The sequence below is a fragment of the Podospora pseudocomata genome, assembly GCF_035222375.1.
Source record: "Podospora pseudocomata strain CBS 415.72m chromosome 1 map unlocalized CBS415.72m_1, whole genome shotgun sequence".
Lineage (NCBI taxonomy): Eukaryota > Fungi > Ascomycota > Sordariomycetes > Sordariales > Podosporaceae > Podospora > Podospora pseudocomata.
In genome coordinates, this window is record NW_026946363.1 from 7,398,664 (window position 1) to 7,409,361 (window position 10,698).

The window sequence follows — 10,698 nt, forward strand, 5'->3', positions numbered from 1 at the left end:
CAACCATCGTGCTACAAATTATCCAAACACTCAACATGGCATCTCCGATTGTCCACCCCATCTTTGAGCCTGTCACGGGCACCTGGCAATACATCATTGCTGACCCGTCCACCCTTGCCGCCGCCATCATCGACCCCGTGCTTGATTTTGAACCCGCCCGCAATACCGTCTCCACGGCCACTGCTGATTCGTTACTCGATATCGTCGTCCAGAACAACTACAAAGTTGGTTATCTTCTCGAGACACATACCCATGCAGACCATCTGTCTGCTTCCCGGTACCTCCAGCTCAAGCTCGCGCAATCAACAAACCCGAAAACAGGGGTTGGCAAGCGCATCGTCCAGGTCCAAACCACATTTGCCCAGAAATACGGAGTCGAACAATCCGAACTCGAAGATGTTTTCGATTTTCTTTGGGAGGATGACCAGACTTTCAGAATCGGTGACTTGGAGGCAAAGGTGGTCCATCTGCCTGGCCACACGCCTGATCATGTTGGATATTTGATTGGCGGTTCGTTTTTGGTCTCTTTCCAGCTCTGTCAGTGATTTTGATGCTGACCGCCTCACCTTAACCACCGCAGACAACATCTTTTGTGGCGATTCTCTGTTCCTCCCTGACGTTGGCTCAGCCCGTTGCGACTTCCCCGGAGGAGACGCTGTCCAACTGTTAGTGCAACCCTTTGCTCCCTTTCTCTGTTGTCTTTGCTTCTGCTCCATCCCTCTCATCAAGCCTTACTCCCGGCCCTTCCCCGTGTCCTCTCACTGCTCCCTCCCTGTTGCTCCAGTTGTACCTCACTTGCTCCTCCCTGTTGGTTCCCTGCTCGGTTCCTACACACCCTTTTGCCCATTTCCCCTTTTGCATTACCAAGTTAGCACAGTACCACATCACCACATTTGCACATTCCCCTCCTTCAACCATACTCCTTTTCATCTGATCAGTAAAACTAACAACTCCTTTCTCTCTATACAGCTACCACTCAGTCCAAACCCTCTTCTCCCTCCCCCCACATTACAAGATCTACACAGGCCACGATTACCCATCCGGCGACCGCAGCGACCCAGTCCCTTACACGACAGTAGCCGAGCAACAAGAACGGAACAAACACCTCAAGATTGGCACAACACAACAAGAGTTTGTGAACTGGAGGCAGGAGAGGGACTCGGGGCTTGGGGAGCCGAGGTTGCTGCACCAGAGTCTGCAGGTTAATATCCGAGGAGGGAGACTGCCGAGGAGTGGGATGTTGGTTTTGCCTTTGAAGGGGACCAGGGAGGTGGGGGGTGTGAGGCTTTGAGGATGGACGTGCCGGGTGGTTGTTTGAATATATAAGATGTGTTGATTGTTGATTGTCATTGGGCTAACACCCTTTTGTTTGTTTACCTAGTGCCTATACCCCAAGGGCTATTACGTTGGAAAGAATTGTGACTGATACGAGGAGAATCTTATGTCATTTTGAGCTGGACAGCTCCGCCATCAATTCCGGTTTATGGAGTTTGATTGGATACATTGCTGCTGCAGTTGGACCCAAAGCTCTATGCTGTTGTAGTGCCAATGCAACAGCAAGACAGACGATGCACAGTGAACACGCGACGGTGTGGCACAGCTATAGCCGTTGGTTGTTTACTTCAGTATAAAATCTTAAATAACCTATCCCCATAAGAAACTGCTAAATATGAAGCGATCGCTCTTGTACATGCCTGGATGGCACTGGGATCTCTGCTCTTTATTGGACAAGGGGCAGCTTTTTTGAGACTTGCTGGGTCATATTGCAATGGAGTTGCTCATATCTCTCTTGTCATGGCAATCGATTGCAGTCCCGGCGGTTGCCTACTGCCTCACTCTTGCATTCTACCGCCTTTACTTGGATCCTCTTGCCAAATTTCCCGGCCCAAAGCTCGCCGCAATCACTCGCTACTACGAGGCGTATTACGACGTGGTCAAAAAGGGACAGTATACCTTTCGCATCGCCGAGATGCACAGGCAATATGGTAAGTCGTCGATTATTGAATTCTTCGACCCTGTCAGCTGACGACATACAGGGCCCATCGTCCGGAGCAGTCCTTACGAGCTTCACATCAACGACCCAGCCTATTTTGAAAAGCTCTACCGCCACGAGGGGCGCTGGAACAAGTACGACTGGTCGGTCGATGCCCAGAATGCCCTTGGTGCCATCATCTTTACACCGGACCACCACGAGCACAAGGCCCGTCGGGCACCGCTTAATGCCTATTTTTCCAAATCAAGGGTTGTCCGCCATCAGGATATGATCATCCGTAAGCTAGAAAAGCTCTGCGGGCGGATTGGCGAGTTTGCAAAAGCTGGAAGAGTGATCGATCTCGGCGCTGCTATAAGTGCTTTCCAGAGGGATGCTTCGACAGAGTATGTTCTTGGGAAGGACTATAACAGTCTTGACCAACCGGACTTCAGTGTCGGTATGACAAGAATCATGCATGGTGGCGGAAGGATGTGGCACTTGACCAAGCACATCCGCTGGTACGGGCCTGCTATGCTTTCTATTCCGAAGGAGTTTCTCATCAAGAGCGCTGATCCGGATACGTCAAACTTTATGCGCTATGCGCGAGTACATACAGCAGTCTACCATTCTTACCCGAGGGGAACGGTTGCTGATGTTGCACACAGGACAGCGAAGAGGACACCGCGCAGCTACTCAAAGCGGCCGCTTCTTACAACCCGGATGATGACACCCCCCGAACCATCGTTCACGAGATCTATGACTCCAATCTTCCCCCCAAGGACAAGACGATCAAGCGTGTCTTTGCCGACGTCGTCTCAGTGACGGGAGCCGGCTTCGAAACAACAGCCAGCCTCCTCCGGCTGGTTATCTACAACGTCTTTAGCAACACCGACATTCTAACTCGCCTGCGAGCCGAGCTCACCGAGGCAGCTACTCGGTCCTCGTCTCCGGATGGATCTATCCCCCTGCAGACACTTGAACAGCTACCGTATCTAACGGCCGTTTTGATGGAGGGTATGCGCTTAAGTCCTGCTATTGCCTCCCGCTCTCAGCGTACCGCTCCCGACAGAGATTTGATCTATGACAAGTATCGCATCCCGGCTGGAACACCTGTGGGCATGACGGTTCTGTTGATGCACACGGACGAAAGGCTGTACCCGGATCCGCATCGGTTTCAGCCGGAGAGGTGGGTAGATCCGGAGGCGAGGAAGAAGGCTGAGAAGACGTACGCGCCGTTCTCGAGAGGTACGAGGATCTGTCTTGGGATGCAGTAGGTTTCCTCTATTTGTCATCGTCCGTCCTGTGATCCGACCTGACCGTTTGAGCTAGTCTTGCCTGGGCAGAAATGTATCTGCTTATGGCTGCGATCGTGCAAAAGTTTGACTTTGACTTTGATGGTCTCACACCAAAGGACCATTTCAAGGTCGTGAGCGACCAGTTCATCGTCAGCACCAAGGGGAAGGCTGTTTTGGAGACAAGGGTGTCGCTTCGTCAGCGTTGAGACCGGTCTGAATTGTATCTCTGGAAAGTGGGAAGAAAATTCATGACGACGGTTGGCACGGTCATAGGAAAAAAGCATCAGGGGTTTCAGGGGTGGAGACCCACTTTTTCCCCCTATCTCTCCCCTAACTGAGTACAAATCAAATCAACCCAAGCGAATTCTCACTGTGACTTGAGACAATCCCACTGTGCTCTCAATACACGTGTCTCCCCCACAAGCTGTCCAACCAAGTCGGACATTCGCCTGTCATCACTCAGGCGGATCATGCCCCGAACAACTACAGCCGCAGCCGTAGGGTTTGTCGTGGCAGCGGACTCTTTTTTGAAGTTTTGGAGGTGAGTTGAGCTCATGTGAGATGTGGCTGAGTGGGCGGTCGGTGCTGTGAGAGGGGTGCTGTTAGTTTGAGGAAAGGAGGATGGTGATGTGTGTGTGTGGGGAGAGAAAACATACCACTTGCGGATGGCGTTGCGGTCGATGTAATCAGGGAGGGTAGATTTTGTTGTACGTCATGACACGGAGCGGACCACATTCCGCTCTGAGTCAGGCGGCATTGGGGTCTAGAGGGGAAGAGAGGTGTGGCTAGCAGACTGGTAGCCTGCAAACCGAGGAGTTATAATGAAGGTCAAAGATTGCATTTTGGTGAAGCCTTCCACTTGAGATAACGCTAATGTGATCAAGTGTGGACATAAATGGTGAGGCTGAAGGAGCGAAACGGTTGACAGCAGCCGGAACAGGGTTCCTTTATACTCGAACCCTGCTCCCTCTAAGAGAGATGTTTGTCTTCTCAGATCCAACATGATGATCTCCCACCGCGACGATGGGAGTTACGGTTGTGACTCGTCGACTCACTCAGTGTCTCTGATCCCCATGTCTTGGAGCTACAGTTGTTGCAAGGTCTGAGTAAGTGTCACCTTGTACGTCAGGGGTCTCGGACTCCGGTGTAGAGACTACTATTCTTATTCCTTTCTCACGTTGAACGCCATCTTTCATCATAACGTTTGTTGTGGTGTAACTAGAGCAACGTGATAGTCAAGCGCTACTCAAGCCTTGTCTGTTTATATACCTAGCCTATCACATTCATGGAAAGCGCCATTTCGGGCGGTCGATCGAAGATCATCAAATGGTGACAAGAAGTATCGAGTTTACACACTATTCCTATCAACGCTACCTACCCATCTTGAAATGCTCATCTCATCAAAAGTATGGTATAAAAGGAGTGATCCATCTTGCCATGGCCAATGTCCCGCGTGTATCATGTGTGTCCCTATCACATCAAACAGCAAAACGCCCAGCTCATGATCCACTGCAGCCCGCGCATCCAAAGCCCAAAATTACAAAGACAAAAAAAGTAATATCAACATCAAATGAATCATCACTCATAGCACTTCTCCTTTTAAACCTACTGCCCCGTCATCCTCAATACCTTATATCCTACTTGGGCCAGAACCGCCATTCGGATCCGTCATGTCCTCCTTGCTCTCCGTGAATACGCTCTTCCTGAGCGGGCTGTTCGCCGCTTGCGCTTGCTGTGCTTGCCATTGCTGCGCCTGTCCTGGCAGTGGCCTCGCACTGAGGTAATCTGGGCTCTCACCCATAGGCCCGGCAGTAGGAGGCGACACCACCCCTGGACTCTCCACCAACCTCTCTGGAAAGCCAGAGTGGCTGAGAATCTGTCCGTGCTGTCCTGCACCTGGTTGATGACCGGACGTGATCGAGCTGACTGTCGTGTCGCTAATCTGCCGAAGATGGGACCGGTCACGATCACTCAGGTTGGAAATGCCCGACAGAACTTGGTTGCGGAGGGTACTGCTGGTTCCGTTGGTTGGGTGACCGGATGTGGGCGTGGTGACTGGTGGGTTCCCGAGTGCGTCCGAGTCTGGGCGGTAGAAGGAGGTGCCATAATGTTCTGGAATTGTAGCCGGTTGCTGTGGGGGAGGAGGAGGAGTGGAGCCAAGAGATGAGATGTTGCTGGCGTGGTCGACTTGGTGAGTGTTGTTTGGGTACGAAGAGCCTTTATTGATCGAGCCACGGCCAACCGCGGGGCTTTCATCGTAGGAAGTGTAGGGGGTGTTCACGCTCGGCGATGCCGGATTGTTGTAGAGTTCAGCGGGGCCAGAGTTATCCGGAAGCTCTACCGGACGTCGGATTTCGGTGTTCATCATCTCAGAGATAGAGAACGGCGTCGGGGCCCCAACACTATCCACATCCGTGACGCTACCGCCGTAGTACTCAGTTGCACCAGTTGCGAAATGCGGCTTGACATCCTCCGGTTCTTGAGGTGGTGATGCAGGACCTGGGCCTGGGCCTGGACGAGGAATCCAATTCATCACCCGCGTTCTGGTATTCTCAGTTCTAGCCTCACTCTTGGTCTCAGCATCTGGACCCAGGTATTTTCGGCGTCGCCACAAGAACACTCCGACACCAATCAGCGTGAGGACGACAAGCCCTACAACAACTCCCACCACAGGACCAAGCCAGGATGGGGTTCCACCACCTTGCGCTTCTTCGGAGGTTACGGGGGGAACAATCGGATTGGTGTTGTTGACCTGGGCTTCACGCGCATACGGGTAGTAGGCAGTGATCTTGGTGTTGTCGTATCTCGTAGCGAACACACTGGCAAGTGCGGTGCTCACAAAGGAGGGGTTCGGCTTCGTCAACTCGGCGTCGCCTGTGGGGGAACCCCCAATCGTGTCGCGAATACCCTGAGGGACGGTATAATTGCTCCAGATCGCTGGATCGTAGCGATTTACCCACGTCCCGGAAGACAAATTGTAGATCCGGATCGGCTCCTGAAGGCACGGAACAGTATTGGTGGCGTCCAGCGGGGGGTGGCCTCCAATCACCATCATCTGATCAGGGTATGGCATTATACACTTGTGCGCGGCGCGCCCAGGACCGGTGCCTTCTGTGAGTTTGGTCCACGTGAAGGAGGGAAGCGACAATACCCAGACGGCATCTGAGTAGCCTGACTTCTGCTCGAGCGCAGCGTAACCGCCATAATAGTAGATGTTGAAGCTTGTACCATCCTGAGCGGGGGCGACTACAGCACACCCTCTGCTGAGGGCTTCTGGGCCATCGCTCGTCTTTTGTCGATACCATCTGTCCCCTGCCACATCGTAGATATCGATAGTTGACATGAACTCCCGACTTTTCTCTTTCTGTGCATTTTGTTAGGCATGACTTCAACCAGGAACAATATACACTCACATTGTTGTCCGGGTCGCTCGATCTACCGTTTATTTTGATGAAAGACGGGTCTACAACGCCCCCCAGTGCGACCAGAATACCTTTGGTGCCAACAGGAACCCATACCAATTCCGCGCCGGCGCGTCCCGGGATATCCTTGGGCAGTGTCTTGTTCGTCCAATTTGGTCTTTGCTCTTTCTCCAAGCTCAGGGTGATCAATGTGTCAGACACTTGCGAGGGCAGAGTGGTCTCGTTCGTCCCGCCCCTTTCGACATCGTAGATGAGTCCGCCGGTCGGCGAGCGCAACCCAGAAAAGTACCAGGCGAGGTTCTCAGATGGGGCGCTAGCCGCTCCGCCATACGCAACAAATCGTGTAACGTTGCCATCGAGGTTATCTTCCACGGGTCCAGGGGTAAAATCAGGCACCTGTGAAGTAAAGGCCCGGTATCCGCGCACAGCTGTACCCAACGGCTCCGGATACGCGGCTGACCTGAAAGTCATACCGCCATAACCAAAGTACTGGTAATCGTTGTACAGGAGCCCACCGCTGGCAAAATTCGGGGCGATATTGTTCACGGCCGCACCCCCCAAGGCGTAGATTGGTACGAACAGCGCAGTAATATTGTCTTTGGTGTCGAAAGGCTTGCTGAAGTTCAACGTGTATGTAATCCCCAGTGGATTGTCTGTCCATCGTATTAAGATACCGCTCGCGAAAGTGTCTGATGCGGGCACTCACCATCCTGGCCAGGAATCGCATGTTCCCCATTCGAGAGCCCTGGGCGCCACCAACGATTGCCTCCATCCAGAAACAGCCTGTCTCGTATGGCCGCAACTGTTTTCCGAGTTAGCACAGCGACTAGAAAACAACGACCATGGGTAGAAAAATTACCTCGAGGTTCCCTCCACTGGCAGAGAGTTACGTTGACGTAGTCAGAAGACCACCTTGGCTGACTGGCGACAACTGACGCAGACACCACCCACACAGCGATTGTTGAAAGTTTCAACGCAAACATATTGGCGAGCTCCTTCCAGTGGAATGGTGAAAGGGGGAAGATATCAGAGCTCCTAGCCTGGCCGGTGCATCCAGCGGGAATGAGAAAGGGATATTTCAGGCGCAGACAGTTTTCCTGTAGTACCTCTCGCCTGAGCGCGCTCGCGGAGGGTCCGTTTTGCCCTGTCGAGATAGGTTAGAACGGCGTTGAGTTGGATATGCCTCTCCTCGTCGGTCAAAAAACGAGAGCCTTCCAGCAGGACGCTGTGCGCTGCAACAGCAAAGACTGAAATCCAGAGCCTCGAGAAGCATAAGAGATCATTGAGCCTCAAATTCTCTCCAGATAACAATTTAGACCCGCAGGAAGGACCCCGCAGAGCGGCAGGCCGATGGACACCGAGGGGGCGGTGATACCATACAGACCGTGGCGAATAGCCGGCAGCCACAGGAAGGGAAGAAGAGGGATTAGACCAAGGTCCAGAGCGACACTCACCGAACAACACCACACCGCAGGCGAAGATGTGAACAAAACACTCGCTCTCGAAATTTCGAGATCTAGCACGCTGTGCTCAACCCGAGATATCCTAACGTGATGGACAAGAAAGAATGGAAGACAGAGAATTCTGATCGCTCACGCCGCAATCCGACCCATGGCGGACAAATGCGAGTCTTCCAAGTCTTCCAACTAGACTCGAGTGAGAATTGGTTGAGAAGGTGTGGCGAGGCCGGAGGTGGTTGGCTCAAGAGGCTGGGCGTGCAGATACCACCATCCATCTCAACTTCCTTGCTCTGATCATTGTGAGCAAAAAAGAACGACGAGGGGGCCGAGGACACCCCAGTTTGGTTGCATTCTGGTTAGTGCCAAGGCGTCAATATTACCCTCCCAAAGGCTCACTGACAAGCATCTCAGCCTTGTGGGCACTGGGATTGGATTGAGGCAGTCGCCGTGTCCGTTGTTGGCTGTTGATGAGGGGTGCGAGGATCGGAGAGAACAGTATCTCCATGGTTCTGGCCGTGCTAGAATAGCAGGATTGTGGCAGTATCCGTTCTCTGGAGCGATTTGCACAGCTTCTCTGGACAAATGGTTCTCAGCCCACCATAGCTAGATCTATCTGTTTCCCAGGAAGAATCCGTCTTCATAACCTGTGGGTGTGGTAACGCTGACGGCCGGGCCCAAAGTGTTGCTGCTTGGCACGATATTCAGATGAGGCGTGTTCTTCTGACCAGTGTAACCTTCTTCATTGAATGACCGGCAGCGGAAAAACGACATCTTCCCTTGCAACCCACATCTACCGTATACTACACGTGTTGCCGATTTGCCATCACCTAGGCCTCCAGTGGCAAACGGGCCATGGTCTGTTGTCCCATCGAAAGTTCTTCTCTCAGGCTTCGTGCCTTCCTACTACCTAGATGTAGTTCCTCTCATACTCAAGCAGGGCGGCAGGTAGGAGAATGATACTGTCAAGGATGCTGTGATAGCGGGGTTATTGCTGTTCTGGACCTGGCTTGGACCCGTAAAGCACCAGGACTAGGTGTGATTCCTGTAAGCTGACGCCTACACTAACACCGGGCAGGGCAACCTGATAAGCCCGGCATGCTAGCGCTCACCACTTTCGCTGGCCCCACGCTGGTAACTTGGATTGGGAATTCCAATTTCCCAGAAAGAATTGTCGTTCCAAAGACAATTGTGAGATGCTTGCTGAGAAATAGAGGACTGGATGGATGTTGCTGAGAATCAGGTCGTGAGCGGGGCAGAATGGAAGAGCTTACAATTGCGGGAACCAAAGTCGGGGACTCCCCGCTCCCCACAGATGGCGCTAGTGATGCCCCTCACGCCATTCGGCCCTGCAAGGCTAAACCCCAGAATGGAAAGGGCTTGGCTGATCGTCCAATGAACCACGGCTACCCCCCCTGTCCTGGTCCATGCTTCTTGACAAGGGCGTCTCCCCGTGGACCCCAACTCGCCGACCGCCTTCACCCTCACTGAACGAACTGATGCCGAGAACAACCTCTTCCTTCTCACCACTCCCTTTTGGTCCATCATGCATGGACCTGCAGCTGGTATGGCTCGTGTTGCTCCTCTTTCGGCTCGGGCTTACTCATGCCAACAAGTTCCCAAGTTCCCAGTAATCTCGCATGTTCTCTCAACTTCCTGCCCATCTTCCTATCTCGGTCTTATCGTCGTTGTTGGAAGACCCCGCCGCACATTCAAGCTTCTCGTCCCAACGCTAGCAACAGCGACCGAATGCAAGGCACCAGGTCGTAATCTCGACTTGGTTTAACATGCAAGAACTGCGGAATCCTTTAACATGGAAGCCACACTCCATCTCAGGCTCATCCATGGCTCTAATGCCGCCTGGCCGTCGGGAAATCGGATGGCGGCAGATGATGGACGAGGCACACATTTTCTTCAGGTACCCGAACTTCAACAGAGTCAACTTCGTCATTCTCAACAACATGTCCTGCTTCCACGATTGATGGCGGCAATACCACATACGCTATTAACGCAGCTCTATGCATCTCTCATGCATCCACACAACCACCAGCCCCTCCATTGTTCCCATTGTCTGCCGTCCCGGCTTGCCTCGATCGCAAGAGCGGCTCGGTGCGGGGAGTATCCAAACCGGGCTTGCATTTTGCTATTACTGTACGGATAGTGTACACTACATCACCACCACACCTCGCTGGGAGACAGGCTGTTGTCGAGGCCCCACGGTGCGGCCAGGGTGGCTTGCGGGTATCCGTACAGCCAACAAGATGAGGGGTTGGTACCTCTTCTGGTAGATTGAGCCATGAGAGAGGCAGGGGGGGGAAAGAACTTGGGTAACAACTCTCCTTCTCACTCTCTTACATACTGTTGGCTGTGAGCCTGATGTGAGAGGTAGAAAGAGCTTATTGAACCCTGTCCACCTTACCTCTTTCGCCGGACCCCACCCGGGATGCGACTTTGTCTGCTTTTTTATCGTAAGCCCTCCGGGCATTCTGCCGCTGAAAGGCAGCAGCGACGAGAGGGAAATCCCGCTGTCAACAGTTGCAGATATTGTTGTC

The 10,698-nt window shown here is 52.9% G+C and overlaps 3 protein-coding genes across 3 annotated transcripts; 2 read left to right on the forward strand and 1 right to left on the reverse strand.

The window, feature by feature from the left end:
* Positions 1 to 23: 23 nt before the first annotated feature.
* On the forward strand, positions 24 to 1,291 carry QC762_123510 (uncharacterized protein; the record flags this gene model as incomplete). The annotated part of the gene is made up of 3 exons (XM_062886770.1): positions 24 to 510; positions 581 to 665; positions 970 to 1,291. The coding sequence occupies exons 1-3, from the start codon at positions 36 to 38 to the stop codon at positions 1,289 to 1,291; spliced, it is 882 nt and encodes a 293-aa protein (XP_062749921.1). The 5' UTR covers positions 24 to 35.
* A 477-nt stretch (positions 1,292 to 1,768) lies between these two features.
* QC762_123520 (uncharacterized protein) lies at positions 1,769 to 3,717 on the forward strand (the record flags this gene model as incomplete). Its single annotated transcript, XM_062886771.1, has 4 exons — positions 1,769 to 1,985; positions 2,037 to 2,578; positions 2,638 to 3,242; positions 3,302 to 3,717. 4 exons carry the CDS (start codon positions 1,769 to 1,771, stop codon positions 3,471 to 3,473), a joined length of 1,536 nt encoding a protein of 511 aa, XP_062749922.1. The 3' UTR covers positions 3,474 to 3,717.
* Positions 3,718 to 4,574: 857 nt separating this feature from the next.
* QC762_123530 (uncharacterized protein) lies at positions 4,575 to 9,393 on the reverse strand. Its single transcript, XM_062886772.1, has 5 exons — positions 8,144 to 9,393; positions 7,549 to 7,833; positions 7,396 to 7,491; positions 6,681 to 7,342; positions 4,575 to 6,631 (listed from the first exon to the last, which is right to left on the reverse strand). The coding sequence occupies exons 2-5, from the start codon at positions 7,670 to 7,672 to the stop codon at positions 4,898 to 4,900; spliced, it is 2,616 nt and encodes an 871-aa protein (XP_062749923.1). The 5' UTR covers positions 7,673 to 7,833; positions 8,144 to 9,393; the 3' UTR covers positions 4,575 to 4,897.
* Positions 9,394 to 10,698: the final 1,305 nt, after the last annotated feature.

Excerpts from the sequence above, each read along its gene's own strand:
- QC762_123530 (XM_062886772.1), bottom strand. The coding sequence starts at position 7,672 with ATGTTTGCGTTGAAACTTTCAACAATCGCTGTGTGGGTGGTGTCTGCG. Across the intron at positions 7,343-7,395 it reads TGCGATTCCTGGCCAGGATG|ACAATCCACTGGGGATTACA; the intron begins GTGAGTGCCCGC and ends TACGATGGACAG. Across the intron at positions 6,632-6,680 it reads CGAGCGACCCGGACAACAAT|AAAGAGAAAAGTCGGGAGTT; the intron begins GTGAGTGTATAT and ends CAAAATGCACAG.